General features: G+C 40.2%; 1 protein-coding gene across 2 annotated transcripts; it reads left to right on the top strand.

Moving 5' to 3' along the window:
- Positions 1–2,325: 2,325 nt before the first annotated feature.
- On the top strand, positions 2,326–23,344 carry LOC139348411 (voltage-dependent calcium channel gamma-5 subunit-like). Of its 2 annotated transcripts, XM_070988497.1 has the most exons (7): positions 2,326–2,548; positions 11,272–11,513; positions 12,491–12,532; positions 14,956–15,042; positions 19,349–19,489; positions 19,729–19,874; positions 20,602–23,338. In XM_070988497.1, the coding sequence occupies exons 2-7, from the start codon at positions 11,318–11,320 to the stop codon at positions 20,863–20,865; spliced, it is 876 nt and encodes a 291-aa protein (XP_070844598.1). In that variant the 5' UTR covers positions 2,326–2,548; positions 11,272–11,317; the 3' UTR covers positions 20,866–23,338. The 2 variants fall into 2 exon arrangements, with proteins under 2 accessions (XP_070844598.1, XP_070844606.1); XM_070988505.1 differs by lacking the exon at positions 12,491–12,532 and having other exon boundaries at positions 2,328–2,548; positions 20,602–23,344.
- Positions 23,345–24,302: the final 958 nt, after the last annotated feature.

Genomic DNA, 24,302 nt, shown 5'->3' with positions numbered 1-24,302 from the left:
TTTCTACTAATTTCTTCCAACCTTGACCTCTCCTTTGTTATGCACTCTCCTCTATCTTGTTATACATATCCTCAGACTCTGCACTTGATAGCTTCCATCTGTCTTAGTAATGTTTCCTTAAATGAGGGCCCATAATTGCTATAGCCCCTTGCTGGCAGGCAGCCAGTGTCCTAAATGGTGGCTTTGAGTTTTGGGAAGAGCTTTGTAAGGTTTCTTGGATGCCAAATGAGCGAGTCACAAATGCTGCACTTAAATATGGCATTATGCATCAGAAAATCATTCCACTTGTGTGTAAATAGTTCAAGTTAATTACAATTTGTTAAGTGGATTAAAAACTAGATTTCTTCTCACCTAGTAGCATTGTAATGCAAACAAATACCGTGCACAATTGAACTTGGGCTTAAGCCTTTCTTCACGTGTTTTCAAACAATGTATAGCTGCCTTGTGCTAAGAGAAAGCCCTGCAGCACGTTGACTGTGGAAGCAGCTGGTGCATGAGCTCTTGTTTAGCACCTATATGTTTTTCAGTCCACTGGCTTCTCTTATTCTCCCTCTATTACACAAACAGACACAAAGTCATGCACGTGTGTATACACACATCTTCAGCATAACTTCGTCTGTTATTGAACTACCAGAGCTAGGTCATACACAGCCATATTGTTTTGTTATGAGGCTGTTATGGCCTTAAGTAAAACAGATGCCTTATCATTACAGTCTGACACACATTAGTATCTGACTGAGCCAGGGTGGATTACAGAAGCCGACTGAATGATTTATGTTTGCATTGTGCAAAGAAATAAAGAACGAAATGAAGAAAAATAAAAAAAAATATTGTTTTTCTGAGGCTTCATGTGGTCAAAATTGTGTCTAACTTGAGTCTCATAGACAAGAAACCCAGTTTTGGGGGGGGGGGTTGCACTTAAACTGCAACAAATGACTTGTGTCTCTCTTCCTCCGTCTTTGAGAAGATAGTGAAATTCAGCAAAAGCAACCCAGGAGACAAGCTTTGGCCTGAACAACATTATGTTGTTAAACTTTTAAAACATATAAGAAATTCTCACTTCTCTTTGCTCTGGTCAGCAAGGGCTCAGTGTTTCCCGCATTCATGAAGGATGCCAGCAAATGTCATGTTTGCTGTTAGTGTTCAGCCTGGAGGAGTCCTGCTGCAGGCTTTGATGTTCAGCCATCGAGGCAGAGGATAAAATAGCAAAAGAGAAAACAGGATTGCTTTAACAGCATTCAGTGAGGAAAAAAAAGCTTCTGAGAGGAGAAGTGACACAAAATTGAAGGAGAAAGGTCCTGATTGCCTTCCTGTGAGGTCAATGAGAGGTTATGTGAAAGGCCAAGTCAGAGCCAAGCTGATGACAGCATCATCATTCACTTCTGCCGATGATCAGTCGGGAACAGAGTGCGGTGGTTAGTCATACATGCACATTGGGATTCGCCAGATGCTCCTAAATGAATGAATGAATGAATGAATGTCCGTATGCTCAGAGATGGTTTGTGCTGGATTCGGTCTGACAGCAGCTCAGATGCTCTAAAAATCCGAGTCGCCCTGAACATGTGACCAAATGCTATTACGAAACTACCAGGTTTAGCTCAAAATTAGGGGTTTATTGAATGGGAAGGCTACATCCTCAATTTGTCCAGTACTTGTTTTCTGCAGTTATAGAAGGCTCCCGGCCTCATTAGGAAACACGTGACGGACATGTGTTTCCTAATGAAGTATGAACCAGATGTTAGATAGATGCCTTTGCCACTCAATGGTTCTGTTGAAGGCTCTTCTTCTTTGGCAGAATATTCATTTTTTGAAGGCACAACATGCCAAATCCAAAGTGTTTGTGTGTCAATGGGGAAGCCAATTCAAAAGAGTAGAAACAAATGAATAGAATTTGAGGAAATAAGAAAAAGAGAAGCAGAGAATGCCGGAAAGACTTCCCATCATATTCTGTGTTAACACTCATCATGTTTAGTCCTCCTACTGCAGCTCTCTTTTTTCTCTCAGATTCTTACTGGGTTACTAAAGCAAATGACAGCTGGTTGCATATTGTGATTTAAGAATAGAAAACATATGCTGTGCTTTTCAGGACACTATGTCCTTCACCAGGCCTTTGAATCAAATGCATGGATTTGTCATGATGCATTTTGCACAAGCACCTGAAACTGATCTGTGCTGGATTTGCAGCGAACAAATTTTCCAAACTCAACATCTGCTGAAATCATGGCGCCTTCACGGCTCTATCTGGTGTAAGCCATGAACTCAATCAGACTCTTATTACCACATTACATGCACGCAGCATCTCCCCCTGTCCTCACCTAGAGAGAGGTGCAGTGCCAAGTTGGGCGCCACGTGCCACGCGCCACGCACTCAGTTGTGGTTTGGATAGTAGTAGTGCGCGAGCTACGCAGCCGCGGGTCCCGTCCGCCACACAGGCTTTTCGCGCGCCAAACCCGAGACAACACGGACAAGTGAACAGGCAGAAACAAGAGGAGAAAGAGCAGAGGAAGAGGAAGAACAGCGCTCTCCGCGACGAGTCTTTTTCGTGAAGGTAATTCATCATGGTTTTTTTTTAACAAGTGCGCTTTGTAAAGATGAACGTCGATATTCTCCGCTGTTGATGGGACTGCTCTGTTTGTTGTGTTTCATGTGTCGCGTGTTTTGTCATTTACAGTGAGGCTTGTTTGAGTATTTAACATGTAGCCTAAAAATCTGGGTGGAACCTTTTGACACCTCACATTTACTCACTTCAGCCACTCTTTTACGCCAGGAGTTGAGTAGCTAAAACTGCACATCACAAGCTTCAGCTCATAACATTTAACTGACTTTCAAGGACCTGTATCGATTGCATGTGTCGCTATGATGTATTGTTCATTGGTTTCTGACCCCCCTTGAACACAGGAATGTTGCATATGTCCAAGTTTAGAGGCATGCAAAGCGTAAGTCGATTCTCCTTTTAAAACGCTTTTGTCCAACTAATAATCGAGAAATGGTGGCATGTAGTTTGAAGATACAGCTACTTGTTTTTAGGATCATTGAAAGAGAGGCGGAGAGATGTTTGTGCTCATATAAGAACAACTTATTACAATTCCAGACTGCGTTTGCTTTGGATATCCCTTCCAAAAACGGCGGTCCTATGCGTTTGCTTTCATTACACTCTTGTTTCACATAACACTCAATGGACTGAGTTCAGTATTGACGGACAGCTCAGCGCGGAAACGTGTGTGATGGTTCAGCACCGCGGACAGCGATTTGGGCTCGAGCCAAGGATTAAACGGCACGCGCAACAAACAGCTGGCTCTGATTACTTTACAGAGGATGCAGCCAACAGATAGATTCCGGCTGAATGACACACTGGTTTATTTAACCACTGACCAGGAGTGACAATGATACAAGAGCTTTAAATCATCTGAAAAGATGTGAAGGCATTTTCGTCACCTAGATTTATTGTGTTATTCATAATGAATTTGTATAAATTGATGCTTTTGTGATTTTAGAGGCTGCATGTCTTCTAACTGAAAGTCTTATTACATTTCCTTCTCATTTACTAAAGCAGCACTGTTCCATGAAGCTATCTGAAATTAAACAAATCTTGAGTTTAATCTGCAATTTCAGTACTTTGTCATTAACAAAAAAGTGTGATTTACCTGGACTGTGTTTTCAGCCACAGGCAGCCCACGGGCCTGCTTGGCTGGCAGTCAGTATTCAGTGTGTCAGTCAGACAAATACTGCTGAAGCAACGGTCTTGGCAGGGATGGCGTGGGATGTAGGGGATTGTTTTTCTGCCATTGCCTAAGAAAAAAAGGTTTGTAGCCACTGTCCATTACAGGCTGCGCTCTGGCTACTCACACCCCCTACAGATGAGAAGCTACGTGTTGCAAAGAAACTTTAATTTTTATAACAGATTGTCCATGTTATCTGGACACAGTGTGGTCGTAGTTCAGACTGTGACTTAAAGATGGAAAAATACCATTTGTGTACCAGTTTAGGGTCTGTTCAGTTTCACTCAGACCTTCAAAAGTTGTATTTGCATATTGGCTCTTTATTCACTGACTGCCAGCCATATGTGGCTGAAGTTAGCAGTTTTGATAACGGATGAGATACTGCATTAAGCTGAGAGCAGTGCCTGCCACATTTTAATGATGACATCAGTCAAAAAAGGAAGCACTGCATAAAACATTAACGAGTCGCCTATTAACATGCACATTGCTATACTGGCTCCTTAATCATCATTATACAGCTCTCACTAACTATCTTACTTACTATCAATAAACAATAATTAGGAGGTTACTGATGGAAAACTCTTAGTTATACAATATGGTCATGCAGAATACATCTTTAATAAGTAGTAAGTAATGACTAATAAACAGCCAGTATGTTACTAATATGCACGCTAATTAGCAGCGAGTTAATAATGAATATGTGCACCTTAATATGAAGCGCTCCCTTCTTTTGGCAGATGCCATCACCAAAATGTTGCAGGCACTGCTTTGTGTTTAATGCAGAATCTCATCTGTTGTCAAAAACTACACTCCACTACTTTCAAAGGCTCAAGAATCCACAGACTGTCACCAAAAGCTTTACAGTTCTGTCCATGTGTCCTTTCATTAAAACCGTGCAGTCTTCGTCCATTTTTTCTCCACCCTTGTGTCTCGTTAACTGAGCAACACCACCGTTCACAGTTCAATTTGTCACTCCTGCCAACGAGAAAACACAGCTGTAGGTCATCATTAATAGAAACCTCTGCTACAAATACCATGTTGAAGACCATGAACATGCCCAATGAGATCAATGATATCCAACTTGTTTAATATTACTTAATGGCAATATTAGTTCAAGAGACTGTATATTATATAGGTCAGATATCGAGGAGCATCTATGGCCAGGCAGTATTCATAATGGGTCCTGTTTTATTTTCCTTTCTTAATCCTTTAGTAAATTCACTTGATATTCTTGCTGTGTGTCTGAGGCATGCTGCACAATAAAACAAATGTGTTAAGCACAGTAAATAAGCATTCCCCATAGCATCCACCTACTCTCTTGGCTGCACCTCAGTAGCTTCAGTGATCACTCACGCTCTAAGGAACATCCTGCTGGGAATGTCTTCAAAAAAGTAAACACAGTGCTCTCTGGTGTGCCATTTTTAAACACCATAAAGTGTGACAGTGATCCGCTTTTTGGTTTTAATTTAGATTGGTAGTTTATACTAAATGGCTTTACAGAGACTCAGGTAGTTTAAAGTGCACAGAATAGCGTTTATGTAACTATTAGAATATACTCGTGTAAAATGTTTTTTGGTCACATATTTAAATGACTGAATAGCATCTACTCTATCTGCAGTGAAACCTTGTCTTTACTCTGTATGTCTGCACACTGACATGACTGCATGTAACATGTCCTGTATCTATTTTGTTCAATAATCTTCTGTGATGTGTTTGTGACTCTATGTCTTTCTCCTGTTTTCCTCCCCACTCCAAAACATAAAAAGCACTACCACATAGGAGGCCTTGTTTTGGCTCTCGCTCATCAGTCCGTTCATGCTTGACTAATTCGGAGGCCTCTTCTGTATAGTGTTGCCTGGCGACAGGACCAAGTCAAGCACTTAAAAATGGGAGACTTGTTCTCACAACAAGCAAGGGAAAGTGGATGTTAGTGCTACTGCTGAGGGTGACTGTTTTTTGTCCCTGAGTCAATGGAGTGTCAGCCCTTTTAGAGATCACTGCTGTACCATTCACTTGGCTTTATTAGATTAAATAGACTTCCTGTCTCTCATCTTTAAGTCATTCAAGTTATTATTATCTTCGTTTCAAATATGTCTACACCGAATGAAGTAGCTCAGGGCAATTGTTCCTAATGCACACAATGTTTTAGCAAAGCAAACAGAATCTTTTGCAGTGAAGTTATGTAATTTTATTCATAGTTTTTTGTCATAGTGCATCTTTACTATCACTTATTTATGATCATCAGAAGACATTAAATGACTGACGAGCTCTTGGTACACTTTCTGATCGTAATACTGTATGAAGGAATACACGGGGGATGACAGCTCAAAGCCAAAATCATTTGCTAAAAGACATAAGGGAACTGCCTTTGGAACAGCGTGAAAGGCTTGGGCTATATCCAGAGCTGCCCCATCCAATTAAGATGATCCGACATTGCAGAACGAGAGATGTACTGTAATTTTGATGCAGGCTGCTCTAGAGCCTTGAGGGTGATGGAAGACAACACCTTCTACATTGGGTCAGCTGGTTCAACTGTTTATACGCAAATGTGTGGCAACATTTAGTAACCAGTTGACTGATTTAGTAACCCCAGGTTTTAATGTGGAGGAGGTGGAAATATGACACAGAAATTTCAACTTCCTGCTCTGTCTTGACAGCTCTCACCGCCGCCGCCTCTCCCTGCTGTTCACTGGATGATTTGCTGTAAGTTGTAAGTGTCTGGCCTACAGCAGGGATTTGCCTTGAACAACTGTATGCATCGTTTCATTTTTGGTAGGCATGCCTTCAAGGGAGGGCTGAGGCACCTCCAGAATTAGACCACTGAGAAATCATTCTAGCTTGTTAGCGCCCTACTGGCCAGCATAGCTCAAAGACACTGGCTGATGTAGGAGAGCATATGGAAAGAAGATGTCCTCTGTGATATAAAGTTAACTGTCAGAATCGCATAATCGGGGTAGCAGATAAAACAACAATGGCAACTATGTTCGGATCGGAGTCCATCAAAATGAAACATACATACATGCATTTTTTTCATGGCTCTACTGAATCATTCATGCTCAAAGGGTTGACATAGTCTTACTGGCTGCACAAAAGAGTTGTTTAGCTGTTGTGCATTTTATTTGGACATGCAATATTATGCTTTGTACATCTGCTCCGGGGCCTCTGTTAAAAGTGAAACAGAAACACTTAATTACAGTCAGAACTGGAGTGTCTAATTTTGTAAGCCATTATTTGGTATATTCCAAAAGATCTTTAAGATTTGTGTGACCGTCTATGAGGCTCATGTAGGCTTATTATATATACAGTATGTAACTGTATGACATATATTATTACAGCAAGAAAACACAATTTTACTGTATAACTACAGTAGTTGTGTGAAATAGTTTTAAAAAGTCACATTGGACATAGCAGTTGTAGATTTTGTGTCAGTTATATTATTCTGGCTTTGCTTTTAACAATACTGTTATAACTAGTGCCACACTCCTTCTGTAGTGCCCAGGATGCATTAAGTAAGGGAAACATTCAGAGGCTGTGGACAGTTTCACTGTATAAATGTGTGCATGTGTCCTGTTTTCCATGTAAGTATGTCTGCTTAAACTGCACAAGCAGATCTCAGCAGGCCGATGATGAGGGCCGCCAGTTTCATCCAGCTGCGTCCGTGCCTTGATGACATATCTCCTCTCTCGTGCTATTGTCCTTGGGCTCCTCCAGCCAGCATCAACCAACAGCTACTAACTCCCTCAGTGTTTGTGGCCTGTCCACATCAGAGGCAACAGAGGGACTGCACTCGCAGCCACACTCTCTAACAGCCACAGTAGCTGGGTCAGTAAGCACGCCAAAAAGCTGCTGTGATGCTTACAAACCCTCGACAGAGATGAACAAATTAGGGTGACAGTTGTTTTGCAATGACATTTGGGGCTTTTTACCACAGTCGTGGCCTATATTTAGGTAATTTAGCTGAATTACAATTTTAGAGCTCTACTTGCTAATATTTTTTTCAGAACACTAATTGTAATATTTTATCTTTAAAGTAGAAATTTTATTAATTTTTTTCAAGTCAGTTAAGAGAAGTCCACAGTGAATCGTGTACCCCCCAAAATATTGTTTTCTCTTTCACTGTTTTTTGTTTACTGCAGCTCTCTGTTGAAGCGCTTTCCTAAACAGGGGTCTATTAATCTGAAATTGTTTAACCGTCACTGACAGACAGATGATCACTAAATACAGAGTCTTGAGTTGATCACATTTGTCTAAGTTACAACAAGTTGTCTCCTTAAGTCAATACATTTTTAATTTTTTAAATGGGTGGAGACGTCTGTGTTACTGTTTGTTGTTCCACTGAATTCCCGATTGTTCTCGGGAAACGTGCTATTTTTGGTGGTGAGCTACTTAAATTAAGGTTGACAGCAGGTTAGGTGAATGTTAACGAAGTAGACTGTGGACGACTGCCCTACTTTTGGTGATGACGTGCCCTTTAACAGCGATGTGCCTCTGCTTTACTTGATGCCAGCATGGCCTCTGGACCCCTAGTGGCTTTGTTCAGTATCACATTAATGGTCAAAAATGTGAACATTATTTATCACTTGTTGAAAAATGTTTTATTTTGTTGTGGATATTATGTCTTCCACAACTCTGAGAATGTTAATAGAATTTTAACTTGATTAATTCAAAAATGTAGTTTGTGTTTTTTCACAAAGGATCATTTGAGGGTGACAGTTACAATTGCAAAGTTTCTGCTTAATTTATCACCTTGAATTTATCACCATGTTTATGCAACTCGAGTCCAACAGGTTCAAAGAGGTTTTTAAAGGAAATGCTCATGTTTATGGAGGAGAGAGAATTTTTCTTGTGTACCCCTTTGCAGACAGGGAGGGTCCACAAGCCTTTTTTGTTGGTCACAGTGGCTTTGAACATCTAATGGGAAACATTTCTCAATAAAAAAAAAACCTTTTTTTTTTTTCTCTCAAATGAGATCAGTCGCCATTTATAATCCTTTAGAGACCAGAACAATGAAAGAAATATTAGTATTCATGAAGAATTGAATGTGATGACACCTGTGTGTGTGTGTGTGTGTGTGTGTGTGTGTGTGTGTGTGTGTGTGTGTGTGTGTGTGTGTGTGTGTGTGTGTGTGTGTGTGTGTGTATGTGTGAGTTTAGATTTGTCGATTTGAAGCCTTTTGCTTTTTGTTCAGTCTCACATTAATTCTCTCTCAAAGTTTAGTTGGTGTCAATCAGCTGTTGTTTATCCATTTCCTCAATTGTTGATGTAATCCCTTATTATTCCCTTGACCTTTGACAGATCAGATGAACTGCTGTTCATGCTAAAAAGTGTTCCAGCTAGTGAGAGCACTTAGACATTTTTAGTTGGCCCATGCAGTGGTCTCATTGTGTTCATGTTGCTCTTTACTCAGGCTAATGCAGGCAGTGGGGGGTTTGTTAGTTGCTTTTGCTTGCACAGGAAAACATGTTGCTAACCTTGATCATGTCTGCTTGAAAAAGGGCCTCAAGCTCTTTTTCTAAGCTGCTTGTGTTACAGAAAAAAGCAACAACAATAACAACAATGTCCATATGTGGACTTCTAGCTTTAGTTAGTCCCTAATTAAGCAAAGATAAGCGATCCAGGTGACTGTAATTCAGCACAGTCTGTACCTACTTCAAAGCAAAAGTCATAACCTACACTGGAAAGCTTTTATTGTAAAACAGCTGCAGTGTCACTCAGCAGCTCCTTTATTGTGGTGCTTTGTGCTCAAATTAGACTTCTTTGGCTTAACACTGCACTGTGGCGGCCTGTTACATAGGAAGAAGAGAAATAGATACACGATAGAAAGGAAGGGCAGAGAAGACTGTGCTAGTGTAGAACATACAAATCCTATTCATGTGTTGTGTGTATTGGACTTACAATAGTCTTCTAGGATTTATTAACCTTTATATCTAAGAAGTGGGGCAACTGGCTTTACTTCCATGAGAGGGCTGCGGTGTGGAGCATATGAATATCCTGCACAGGGTTTATGTATTTAACACAATTTAACCATATGGACAAAATGAGTTGATTAATTTGTCTTGTTTTCTATGATATCTGATTGTTTTTGACTGTATGTAAGAATCTAAGACTAGATGTCCACAACCTGTCTAATCTCTGAGATGCATGTGTTGCAGACGCAGGACATTTAAACATGTTTAGTGTCATGGCCTCCTCTGCTTTGCTGAAAACATACGTGGTGTTGAAACGGTGGCTTATGCATCCTCTTAAAAGCTTTACTTCTAAGCATCAGCACCACACCTCATCCCTTTTTCTAACTGTTCTGCCTGTTGAGATGCTGTTTCTGCATTGCAAGCTGGCAGATTTGTGGAGATATCCCTACTCTATTGTACTGAGGTTGTACATCTAGTCGTGATACAAGAAGTTGATCCATGGAGAGAAATACATGCCACGAATCTTATGAAAATTTCAAAATCCTTTCACATATTCACTCAATCTTTCCAGTCCCCCAGCGGGTGCTTAACGTGGCAACCCACTGAGAACTCATTATGTAAAATCAATTCCTTTCAACACATATCCCATGCCAAGCAACCTCCACTGCTCCAGCTTCCGGCAAATGTGGGCATCAGCTACCATAGGAACAGATCCATCGCTTTGTGCGAGCGGCGCACACGTTCATATGCTGACACATACTGCACACCATCTGCAATGCTGCATCTGCATCACTAGATGTAACAGAGCAGAAATTTATTTCACATATTTTGAGTTGTGTGTGATTATAACAGCAAATGAGTGAAATAGAAAAACAAAATCTTGCAGTTCTCTTTATAAGCATTACCAGTAATACTGCAGTTTTGTTTTGTTGTTTGGCTGGAGGCAACATGAGAGCAGTCAAATGAAAAACTTTGCATAGTGTTTTTCCAAACATGGCCCACAAAGCCACTGGCCCTGCACAAAATTCTAATGAGAGATTTGGAGGAGAGGGAATCTTTCCCAGATTTCTTTGTCAGCCAAGAGGAGTTAAAGTCCTTTGTTAGCGCTATCTATAATCATATTCCCATTTATTACTTTCCATTCATTCCCTCTGACTTGAGTCATCTGCTGTTTATTTAGGGTCTTTGGTGCACAGTCGCAGCCACTGAACATCTAGCTCCCCAAAGCCATTGCTCACATAGTCATGTTTTAATTATATGGATATTAAAAAATATCCTGGTTTGAATAGTCTGTTTACATAGTACCTTCATTTGTCCCCATTTGTGACAGCTAAAACAGCAGTTTCAGTTGCTCAAGTCAAGAACATCCTCAAATCCAGTTGTTTTGCATTGTATAGAAGTGATACTGTTTTTCAGCTAGCAGATGATGGTGATTCTGCAGAGAAAAAAATCCAGCTTTTTTTTTTTGGAAAATGTCATTGTAGTTTTCTTACTCAGAGATGTTTTTCTCATTTTTAAAGCTTTGCCATGCGCTTCCCTCAGGGCTGGTTTGATCCTGTCTCAGGAGGACTTTTATGATAACTTGCTTCCTTTTAACTTTGCTGAACTCAGTGAAGATGCTTTTCTTTCTGTCCCTCTTCCAGTTCTCCTTTTTGCTGGCGGCGCCCCCCCTGCTGTTGAGGCTGTGGTATGAGCCTATGTGGCAGGAAGGCGCTGACGTTGCTGAGCAGCGTGTTCGCTGTTTGCGCCCTGGGCCTGTTGGGCATCGCCGTGAGCACCGACTACTGGCTCTACCTGGAGGAGGGCGTCATCCTTCCCCTCAACCAGAGCACCGAGATACGCATGTCTCTCCACTCTGGCCTCTGGAGGGTTTGCTTCTTGGCCGGTGAGTTAGTATCAAGTCTGAAACATAGAGATGAAGTATTTTAATCCCTCTCTTCTCAAGGCAAGGTAAATCAAATGTGTCTTATTTCAGTCAGGACATCCATTTTATTCCAACAGTGTCTGCCCAGAGACAAAGCTTTATGACCAGTAGGTAGTGACTCATTGATTATAATCAGTGGTAAATATTGATCATAATTGGTGAAGTATTTGTGAATTCAGCAGCACCACCATGATCTTTATAAAAATATATTGAAGTGTACATATAGTTTGAATTAAAAGGTTTTAATAATGATCAGTTCCAAAAGGCTGAATGTTTCTGACCAACAGTCAGAAACATGTTTCACTCACTCAGTGCTGTTTGAATGTGCTCTGTCCTGCACAAACCTTTGGTGAATGCTTGCCTCAGTGTCTAGTTTTCTCTATAATGTGTATCACATGTTGCTCAGTCGCCTGTGTTTCTTTCCTCTCGCCTTTCCTCCTCTCGAACCTCAAGACTGCAGAAAGTGTAGATGACTACGTTTTTGCTTTGTGTTTGGCTACTTGTGCATGAATGTTTTAACTTTGTCTTGACCTCTGTGCAGCGATACGACCAGTACTTTAATATTCATGTTTGGTTTCACTTTACTCTAACTTAGGGCTGCATCCTTGAAAGTATTTTCATTCCATTTGAAAGACTGGCTTTACCTGAAATCTTTCCTGACGACTTACCCAGCGGCTGACGTCTGTTCTGTGGCACCCGCAGCACCTTGGATTGATGCAGAAAACCTTCAGTTCTGCTTTTTCTTTTTCCTTCCTTTTGACCTGCATCTCTTTTCCACCGTAGCACTCAAGAGGAAATAAAAAGTATTAAGTGCATGCTTTAGCACCTTTTGGCCTTAAAATATTGTTCCTCCCCAGCTCCAACACCACAAAGGCATGCTTGAAGATCTTGATTGGAAAAAAGGAAGCACTAACTGTTAGATTTCATTCCTTTCTTAGAGACACAGCTCTCCAGACGAGTGTTGCCCCAGAGTAAACAAGGTATCAATTTTCGCTCTTACCCTTTGCTCCCTCTGTTAATGCAACTGTTAACTGTGCCATTATTCTGTGTTCTTCCTGTTGGATGTGTACTGTCGATGTTCAAACAAGAATCTGTCATTTATTACACTCGATATTTCTGTTTCGGCCTTTTTGAAAATCGGATATAAAAATGGGAAAAGCTTTGATTTTGCAAATATATCTACTGCTTAATTTATCTTGTAATATTGTTACATTTATGGTTGTATTGTTCCATTAATTTCTTTGCCACAAATGGCCTGCGCTGTCCTTTTTCAGGGTTAATCATTCAGTCACATATGTATTCAGTCCAGCTGTGATTAGGTAACAGATGCTCTCCTACCACATAGCAGGCCATTGCTACAGTATCAATGCACTAATGGCCCAGTGTGTGTTTTAGGGGCAATTGAGTGGCCTTATTGCCCACTTAACTGTTCTAGTTGACCCAGAAACAATTACTGGACATGGTCACAGTATGTTGTTACGCAGAGAACATGAATGAGGTTGTGTGTTGTTTTGGCTGGTATTGATGTTGGTTTGAGGTCACTGGGTGTTTGGCTGTTAGCATTTAGTTACAGCCACGAGTTCAGGTAGAGGATCTCTACCCATACAGCGAGCGCTTACAGTCTGTCATTCTGACTGCTTATGTACTGCAGACTGCAAGAATACCCATAGCATTGAGTAATAGATTTAATCCATTTTAGTATTACCATATTCTAGCTTTGCAGTAGCTTCTAGACCTCATTATTAAAAAAATGTACATAATGTTTCATTTATTTTCATCTATTCCACAATAAATATTTTTCATTGCAAGTCTGGAGTAGTGGTGTTTCTGGAGTCGTTCAAGACTGACTGAAATCGAGGCATTATGTCTGCTGCGTGAAAGCACTATCAACATTTTATGTAAGAGTCATTATTTCTCTCTGTTGCAGTTATGTTTGAAAGGTCTGAGAATTACAGCTGCAATTCTGTACATATAAAAAACACTGTAGCCTCACACTCATGCTACAGCACAATCTTAACTTTTAATAAGGAAGCATTCCAAGTGAAGGGAAGGGAAGTGATGCTTTGATAACCCGGGGAGAGGACCCCTGAGGAACCACAGAGGCCTTCCTCTCCCTGTGTTGATGGTTTCCTTTTATGGCAAAAGCGAAAGCAAATAAAAAACAAGAGTGGGAGAAAGATAATTGACAGACTTATGATTGCCTGCATATCCTCCACATCTCTAGTACAGATTGTTCTTGCCTTCATGTTTTATATGTTCTGTTGAGCGTCCCTTGATTTAAATTCCAGGGTTTCTGACAGGAGGTTGTTTAGCAGAGGCATTAAACCCAGATTGTGACCCAGCTCAATTCGTCATTGATTTGTACTCACCAGATGACGGCCTAAACAAACAGTAGTCACACACATTAAATGCATAGCCTAATATTTGATGTATGAAGCAGGCGCAAGTCCATGTTTTGTTTGTTAAACTGTATTTCCTCTGATGATGTTTGCAGACAGGGTCTTTTCAGGTGAGGTGACCAGCTTCCACTACAAAACACAATGAAACCTTGAATGCCTGCTGCCAGGAGAGCTTGTACCGATGCCCTCAAAGGGAAAACAAGCATGAAATCCTATGTCCTTTTAAATAACCAGAAATCAACTGCTTCATGTAACAAAACTGATGCGTATTTTTCCTTAATATGATGAGAAGCAGCAACTGGAACCTTCCAAACTTTACAATTTTCCAACACGTTTCAGTCTTTATATGCTCCATCGGTAACTGTCTAAAACACAGCCAGTGTATCATCATGATATTTAATAGCAGCATTTATGTATTGTTCTGCTGTGCATTATTAGCGCATAACATGCATTTTGAAAGCTAATTACATATGCTGCACCACAAAATATCCCCTATTCTAATATGTATTTGTGTGTGTTTTGGTGTCTGACTTCATACTATATCTGTCAAAGTGATAATGGGGAAGGTGCTAAAATCTTATGCTTTGTGTTCCTCGTACATACTGACAGCAGACAGTGTGTACAGTTTGAAGCAGGCTGTTGATACGATGTTCATTTGCCACTTGCTGTGACGTTGTTTTTATGTGGCATTCAACAGATTCACAGATGAAATAAGCTGCAGCTGTATCACAGCCACCACACAATGTTTACCCATGCCAGCACGTGGAAATAAATCATGTCTAGTTACTGAAAACTTGACATTTGTTATGTACAGTCATAATGTTTTGCCAGGAAAGGTTTTATCATCATCATGCAAGACGTCTATGCATTCTGAAAGCATACTGCAAATGCTTCTGTGTCTGACCTTTCTTTGTCCAAGTAGGATAATTATGAGTTTACTCAGTTTTGTGGAGAGCTGAGTCCTAATTTCACTCAACTTTTCTTTTTTTTTTTTTTGATTCTAGGGGAGGAAAAAGGGCGATGTTTTACCATAGAGTATGTGATGCCCACTAACGTCCAGATGACCTCTGAGTCCACTGTTAGCGTCCTGAGTAAGTAACTGTTCACACTCCACTATTATATGAGCTGATAACGATGCCCACTAACAGATGGAACTTATGTGCAAACACTCAGGGAGCCTATGTAAATGGAATTGTCTTGTAAGCAGTCTTTACATGCATTTACCCTCCACCAGAGTCCTGGCATTTAACTTCCAGTCTACCAGGTAGCCAAATGAGCAAAACTGGTAATGGTCACCTGTGGGAAGCCAGGTGAGGGGTCTTGTCATTGTTGCAACACTAGCACTCTCCTCACTTCCACTGGGTTGAACAGGCGGGGTGGGCTCGTATTACACCCTTCCAGTGAACCTCATCTCTGGCAGGTGGAAGAAGTGTTTGGTAACACCATGTGTCACTGAGGGAGCACATGTCTGTCTGCAGCCCTTTCCAGGCCAATGCTACAGTAGGGTTGGCGTTGACGGGGACTGCAATGCATCTTAGAGTTAGCCTCTCTTGATTTTGTTATGTCAAGTCTAAAGTCATCACATACATGACAAGCCTGCCCAAGTACAAGTCATGTTACTTGAGTCTACACCTCTGCACCATGCTGTCAACTATGAGGTCTGTGCTTTTCCTGGACCAATCCCCAAGGCCAGTCCACTCAAGACAAGAGCTGGGTGTGTATGAAAAATGTATGGGTGCCATTTTCATATTGTAGAGGGTGAACACGCATGGATACACATAAGTAATGGTAATGTGTAGGAAAGCAGTTGGGACTCCAGACTCAAGACCCCCAATTCCAGATCTCCTATCCCCCATGTTTTCAAGCTGTCCAAGCACTCCAAAGATGGTCTTTGATTTCAAAGAAGATAGAGATAATAAGGCACTTACATGCATCTCAGCCTTCTCTAAAGGTTGTCATAACATGCTAAGTGAAGCAGACAAGGTCAAGGGCAATTGGTTATCCAGGAAAATTAATTAATTCATCCATTTTCCAATCTGCTTATTCTGTTTGCACAAAAAAATTAAAATAGCTTCTAAGATTCAGTGAATAACACACTTAAGATACTAAGTAATGAGTTTCAAAGGGGTGATTATTCTTTTTAGTACTCTAAGGAAGAGAGAAACAGAAGAGGAGATGAAATAGTGACAGAAAGTTGAATGTGAAAGAGGTAGATGACAGAAAGAAATCACTCCCTGGACATAGAGCTAATTGGCTTCTTTCGAGTTGAAAGTTAAAATCCAGCAAATAATACCACTGAAAAGTGTTTGTTGCCTAATGGTTTTGCTATAAATTAAAGTGTACTTCCAGGTGTAGTGTGTACTACCTTAATTTGATGTTGCATTCGTTGATAAAATGTCGGGCACCACCTTCCTCAGCTAAGAAGGACTGCAGGAATTAACTGCTATAACGCTGATAAATACTAACGAATGAACTAACAGTAAACCAGTCTGATAACCTGAAGTGTAAATTCTGGATACAGGGATCGTAAATATTCAGTTCAAAAGGACACCGTCTAACCAGGACTTAAATCAAAATATCATTTATTAAGCAGAATTGTGGATAATGGGTAATGTACCATGAACAATAAGACAGAAGATGGGAGGTGATATGACAGAACACACAAGAAACTTATGGCAACACAAGGGTAAATAAATTGGCGATAGTGAGAGGCAGTCTAAAAGGAGTAATGGGGACGCGAACGCGGAGTTAAGGGAAAGAACGATTAATGGAGAGAATTTGGACGAATTGACCTAATCTTAACCTCACGGACCAACTCTTATTCAAACCCACTTAGCGTGCCTACTTGGTTGCTGGCGTCCCGTTGTGCTCTGCTCCGAACTGGCTCGAAGACGTTCCAGATGTTCGTCCGCGGCTCGATCTACTTGGTGGTCTAGTGGAAGGCCCAGACCTCCAAGATGACAAACTGGTGCGGAACGGGGCGTCTCTGGAACTGGTTCGGCGGTCGGTTACAGATGATGGACTGCTCCGGATGATTGTGAACCGGACCAAGGATCAACAGCTGGCCGCAGGGTTTGGTTCGGTTGAGTCCGTGACGGATTATTTTAGACTGATAGTACAAATTAAGAGTCTCTTCGATGGCCAGTCGAAGAAGGCTACGAAATTAGTATTACTTGCCTAAATTTACTAATGAAAACAAAACAAAACGTTGGGTTAAAGACGAAGTTAACTTTAAGGTTTACGGCAAATTATAAGAATACGTCTTCTGAAGATTATTTATGCTACCCGGAATGGCTTGGAGTAGCTCGAAGACGAAAACTGAAGGAGCAAAACGACTGTGCAAAACTTAAGACAAAAGCAAAGAAAATAACTCAGCTGAGAGTAACTAGACGTGAAAAGAAAACAAAAGAACAGGACTAAAACCAACTAACAGAAACAAAAATCTACTGAAAATCTACTAATCTACTACTGTATCGCGCACTACACGCAGTTTTTAAAGGTCGCTCCGGGGCGTGTCGAAAGGCAGGCCATCGAATCACGGGAGACTCTTTGTGACGCGCGGTGTAATCTCGCCTCATGGAGCTGAACTAATCAAAGAATCATACGAGGGGCTCATCTGCTTCTCACTATGGTCAATCACATATAATTTCAATGACCAATTTTCAATGGCATTTCAACACTGTTCACAGCATGCATTAGACACTTTCTATGGTTGGGTGAAAACATTAAATGATAATCATGGTACAGTTTTAACCCAACAGGTATAATAACTCAATGAATAACTAATACAAACATAAAGGTAGGAATAAAGAGAGGCAGATTATATTTGTCAAAATAATTAACACGATTACGGTTACTTATCGATAAATGTGCCAAGTCAAGCATATTCAATCTGACGGTTAGGAAACTCTGGATGGCAGTATGGTTTTGTGGTGACAATTCATACAAACTTTTATAAAACCGTTAAAATCAAAACTTGGTCATACTTCAGGTCAGAGATACGGGAAAAACATCAATATTATGCGTACCCCGAGTCCTGCAAGTTGAAAACATGAAAAGTTAAGTTTAACATAAAAGTCTGGTTATCTTGGAGTGTTGAGGAAAATCACACAAGCATACACAAGTTGCCTCAATGGATGTCCGGTTTACGACCCATCAGCATTTGCTGATGTTTGTGGATGTTCCTCTGGAGCCTGGCGTTTGTCACTCTTGGGGCTATCAGGAGAGAATTAGCATTGCCATGAGAAACATAGTGAGGAGAAGGTGAGGAGAAGGCCACCTTTGATGTTGAGGTGTCTGTGTCCCTGGCTTCCCTGAAAAGAAAACATGGAGGAGATGTCTCTTGTCCAGACATCTTTTCTCTCTTCGAAATCAGTTTGCATTATAGGTAAACCAGATGGTCTACAATTCAATCGGTTGGCGGGTTTACACCTCCATTTCCCTTGAGTATCACCAGCAAAGGAGGGAAAGAAGGGGTCAGTTAAAGGCCGGTTCTGCTACACAGGAATACTGCTAAAATTAAATTAACATACTGTATGCACTAGTTGTAACTCTGGATTTCATATAGACGCAGATGGGATGGGGTGGGGTACAGAAATAGTAACTCAGATGCTCACAGCATGAAGAGTTAATACAGGCCCTGTCCAATCACATTAGGTCACATGACTTTGATGTATTGATATATGATGGCAGAGTTCCTCTGTCTTATCATGCAGCTTTGTCGTTAGAATTGACACTAAAGCTGCATTTATGCAATAATTTATTTTTTCTATGGCTTTACCTGCCATTGTTTTTTATTTATTATTCATTTTTTTAGAACTCAAGCTTTTCCTGAATTTGCTCGTTTGTTTCAGACTCATCACAAATCCAGAAACTCACTCACTTTAACTTTTTAAAAGAACTCATGTGGTGTTGGGTATCTAATGTAGGTTGTAATAGGCAAGTTTACCACACAATACAATCTTTACCCAACTAATTAAATAGCCAGTTCAGTTAAGATTATGGCCTTAAACATCTGGCCCACTTAGCTGGAAGGGAAACATTTCGTGTAATGGAAAACACAATGGGAAAGAAGTATCACAGACATGCTATACCATTCGCTCACAGCAGGGAGGTTCAGCTCCATCTTAATATAAAGAAAGAACCACGTCCTGAATCCGTGAAACGCTGACTTGACGAGTAAGACCAGCCTCAGTGGAAAACCCCACGCTGTTTCTCTAAGGGGAAATGCTTCCATTCGAAGTTTCAGAAAGTCACTGAAGAAAATGCATAAAACTGAGAAAAATCCAGAACAAAGTAGCAACAACCAGCGCGTAACGAGCACATCTCACATCCAATTCAGTCAAAGTCTAGGTTCCTAATTCAGTTCTAAACGAACTTCTTCTTGTCTTCTTCCAGAGATGATCCGGTCTGCTACACCCTTCCCTCTGGTCAGCCTCTTCTTCATGTTCATTGGTTTTGTACTCAGTAATATCGGCCACATTCGACCCCATCGCACCATCCTGGCCTTCGTCTCTGGAATTTTCTTCATCCTGTCAGGTACTTTCTTTGGCTTTTTCTTCAACATATACAAGTTAATAATTAACAAACTGTCTATCTATCCATCTATCTATCTATCTATCTATCTATCTATCTATCTATCTATCTATCTATCTATCTATCTATCTATCTATCTATCTATCTATCTATCTATCTATCTATCTATCTATCTATCTTTTAATTGAACATCCCTTTCTAGCCACTGTCATTGAGTTCTATCTCCTGCCTCCCTCCCTCAGGTCTCTCTCTGGTAGTTGGTCTGGTCTTGTACATCTCCAACATTAATGATGAAATGTTGAACAGAACCAAAACTAATGAGGCCTACTTCAGTTACAAGTACGGCTGGTCATTTGCCTTTGCTGCCATCTCCTTCCTGCTGACGGAGGTAAAGTCAACCACCAACTATGGAAAATATAAGACTGTATTTTGCCTGGCTGGGTTTTACAAGCATGCGTCAAAACTTGTCCTCTAAACCTTTATGTTTAGCCTACTTCTTTCTGTCTCATCATAAAACCACACTTTTTCTGTGTGACGGATGTAAATTATGTGTTGGAACCTTCCTTCAGATATGAACAACTGCATTGTGTTGTAAAAGAATAGTCCTTGTGATAATTTAGGGTTAATAAGCTATGATTCATATGTTTATTCTGTTTTTTTGGGGATGATTGATTGTGCCTTTGCCAAGCAGTGAAGGTCTGCAAGCTGCTTTTGATGCTATTCACAATAATAAGATGTCTCACTGACAGGAAATGTTTTTTTTTTCTATGAAATTCTGACATGCATTTATGTTGGCAATGATCTCATTAAAAAAAAAAAAAACAGGAGAAAGAAAAATCCACACAGGAGCAGAACAGTCACACATGCACGCTTGCATGAACACATTCAGTGAAGCAGTGATTCAAGTGGTCACTTCAGGGGGTTGATTTCTGCTGATGATTATTGGGCAAAAGTATTAATCATCAAATATAATAAGTACATATTTGAGCAAAGTCTGCAGTTATATATTTGGTGCAATTCGTGAAATAATTCAACACAGGAAAGAGAAGTATAGTAGAAGGATATTACCAAACAAAAGTAAACTTTGTGTCTCTTTGCTTCCTCTCCCCTCCCAGACAGCAGGTGTCATGTCAGTGTACCTGTTCATGAAGCGCTACACAGCAGAGGAAATGTATCGACCCCATCAGGGCTTCTACCGGCCTCGCCTCAGCAACTGCTCAGATTACTCTGGACAGTTCCTCCATCCAGACGCCTGGGCCGGACGTGGTCGCAGTCCCTCCTCCATCTCCTCTGAGGCCTCCCTCCCAATGAACTCCTCCAACTACCCTGCTCTCCTCAAGTGTCCAGAGTATGAACAAATGTCCTCCTCACCTTGCTGAGGCAGAGGATGAGGAGTTGTGCTAGCATAAAAAGTGGTCATTTTGATCTGACTGGATTTTGGCATAAAATTGTCTAATAATTTGATATTATCCAGCTTGTGTCCTGACTATGACCTGATTCTCTACTGTTTTTTTTTTTACTTACACCTTGACTTGCCAGATCCCTTTGTTCTCAGCTAACCTGTCTTGTTTCAGGGAGAGCTGTTAGAAGACGAGAGAGGAATGAGTTTGACCAGGTTGTATTTGTTTCTGCTTTCCTCAAGTTTTTAGTGATAGGTGACTTTCAACCTGCTGACCTGACTAAGAGTGAAGTCATAACAATGAGTATCTTCAGCCTACAGTGGGCAAGGCCACTATTGGCCTATAGTACTGCCGCAATCCTGATAGCTCTCTGTCAGGATTACACGCTGTACATCAGCAGACAAGCAGAGTTTAGAATAGGGACTAAATCTGGATGGATAATTATGTGCAATGGCTGCAGAGTTTGAACCAAACACTACAGCATTTGCTTTCAGCCAGAGAGTGGAAACTAATCAGTGAAATCGCTTAGGTATAGGGGAAACTAGCTCAGAATAACAAGTTTTAGAGGGCGGTTCATGGAGCATTTCCTCAATTTGATCATAAGGGCAAAGGTCAAATTGTACACGTTTAACAGCTGTGCTGGTGTGCACAGGCAAGTTTCACCTGCATCCTTAGTTGTCAGTTCTTTGGTATACTGTAGGTGTTCTCATACACACCACAACTTCTTCTTCTTCAAAACAACAGCGACACATGATAAAACACGATGAATGTGAATTTTAACCATTCAGATCATTTAATGGACATAACATTTTGTAAACAAACCGTCAGGAGAATTGTGAAAGGTTGTAGGACAGATGGTATTTGACCCTCCATACAAACTTCACCTCAGTATCAGCCAGAAGTACTTACTCTATATTCCACCTTTATGTCCTTTGAGCTATTAATTGTTAGGTAACCACAGGTTTGTTTGTTTTTTTCAGCTACGCATGAAGGGCGAAATCTTCACTTTCACTTCACTTTTTTTTTGTCAAGCCCTCCAGCTTCATTTGTTTTCATTGGTTCATTGACACCAAAGGGAAGGTTTGTATTATAGGCTGCTAATCCACACATATGAGATACATTCTACATATTAATAGTTATATAAACTTTGGGTGTATTAATGTATATTCTTGTAGAGTAAACAGACAAAACAAAAACATGCTTTATTTGCTTTTATTACCCATTATTTATAACAATACAGGACTGCTTTACAGTACATCAGTGTTTCAAACAATACACATGTACATAAACCTTTTATATTCTCAGAGATCCTATGATTCCTGTATGCAGCGGTCTTCTTCGTTAGTCAGGAGATTAAAGACAAACAGTGTATGTAAGCAAAATTTAAAAGAAAGCAGGCAGTACAGGGGAAACACTGATTGTGTTTATCAGGTTAGAGTTACAAACTATTTGTTATACCTTTAAATAAAAGGAGAAGGCCAAAGGGGAGAAGATGAAGTCTGTGTGGTCATGTCTCGATGGAGAGTGTGAATGAGTAAGATGGTATAGAAAACTATTTTGACATGGAGCCATTATGAATGTAAGATTTGCTGAAGAAAATACTGCTAAATGAGGGGTTTTTTTTGTTTGTTTGTTTGTTTGTTTGTTTGTTTGTTTGTTTTTTGCATATAGTAAAATACCTCTCCTATAGAAATATATGAACCCAAATTATAGATAAATATTTTTCTAATTTGTCCCCTTATAGTGACATAATATTCTTCGATGTTTGATACACAAGTATATTATGTGCCAAGGAGGAAGTTGTATCCAGGTTAAGTGGCTTAAGGTTAAATACTGAATATATACATTTCATGCAGCATTAAGTGTGAGTAAACATATTACAAAGAAACATTTCGTCTTGTGCAATAATTTTGTTAGTTTGATATATTAAAATGATAATCATTGTCAGTATTTAATGTTGCATGGTGTGAACACATATTATTAATAGCATGCAACATTTCATCACTGGATCATGGTATTCCACCTGCAGTACATGTAAACAGACATACATAGACAAAAACTATGCTAAGCTAAGTTCACTCTGTCAAGCACTGTTTTGGTATATAGACCAGATACATTTTGTTTATTTTAAATACTGTAAATATGAAATTACCTGTGTTTGTGTACATAGATTCATTTTTGTATAGACGGCAGTACATGTAAAAATTCTGGTTGTTCTGTTGTTGGGTACCTGCAGTGTAAGTGACAGCTGCTTTGCCTCCTGTATCACATTGAGAATGTGAGCTTTTGCATAATGGTAATGGTACACTCCATTAAGTATTCAGATGGTGTTATTGTCAGATATGAAATGTCGATATCTCTGTGTATTTTTACAATCAGAGTCATTTTCATGATGTTAAATGTGAAATGGAATATGTACACTCAATGAAATAAAGTTTAATGGGATTTGATAAACACTAAGTTTGTTTCTTCTGTAACAGCTAATGTGGTTGAAATGTCTGCATTATAAATAGTAATATTAGTATATTATTGGTTAATCATATTTATTGTGTATGTGTCAGTGGTAGAAATTAATGTTCATTACTCAATTTCTAAAGGTAAAATCTATTTAGCCTGGTATTTTATATTACTGCCATTTTTTCAGGGCTATATGGCATAAATGGAAATCATTATTTATTTGTATCACAATAACAAAATCCTTTAACAGGTGCTAAAATCTCAGAAGGGAAGAGTAACATTATGGAAAGTTAGGGTTGCTGTTATTCAGAGGGCAGTAAACACACCGAGACAGCCGGTACTTAAGCTTCTTAAAGCTTTTGGTGCAGTGAAAACAATGCTGTGGTCATGAGATGGACCACGATGAAAATGGTTTTACTCATAAAAGAAAACAATCTTTCAGTACACTCAGTATGGTTAATGTGTAGCATATTGTCGCCCTCTGTTGAGACAGAGCAGAAATGCATATGAATGAAAAACTGCAGGTGTATCTGTTGATCACATTCTTTCCTTTTTAGACTTTTGGGCCTTCATAATATGTCATATTTTTCTCCCACACTCTTGCACTGTAATCCGAGGCCTCACCTCACATGAGAAAAACACACTGAAAACAGTAAACTCTCTACTGGGTTATCACACCACATTAACACGGCTTTCCCCCCTGACAGCGATAAGGTCCGATTACTGTCTCAGAGAGTGAGAGTGCCAGCGTGAGTCCAGCACTGCTCTGACTGTGAGAGTTGGCACTCATCCATCTGGTTGAATGAGGGGTAATGGTGCTATCAGCGGGATGGAAAAAGCTGCATCATTTGCATCATCTGCTGATGGGCCCACAAACTAAATGAGCAGTTTCATCTGCTGACCTGATGAGTTGGGCATGTTCCCAAATTGATTAACCCAGCATGAAACCATGTGTTGCA

Source organism: Chaetodon trifascialis, chromosome 2, assembly GCF_039877785.1.
Source record: "Chaetodon trifascialis isolate fChaTrf1 chromosome 2, fChaTrf1.hap1, whole genome shotgun sequence".
NCBI classification, from domain to species: Eukaryota; Metazoa; Chordata; class Actinopteri; order Chaetodontiformes; family Chaetodontidae; genus Chaetodon; species Chaetodon trifascialis.
Note: the sequence above shows the minus strand (reverse complement) of the source record. Positions and strands in the feature narration are given on the sequence as shown.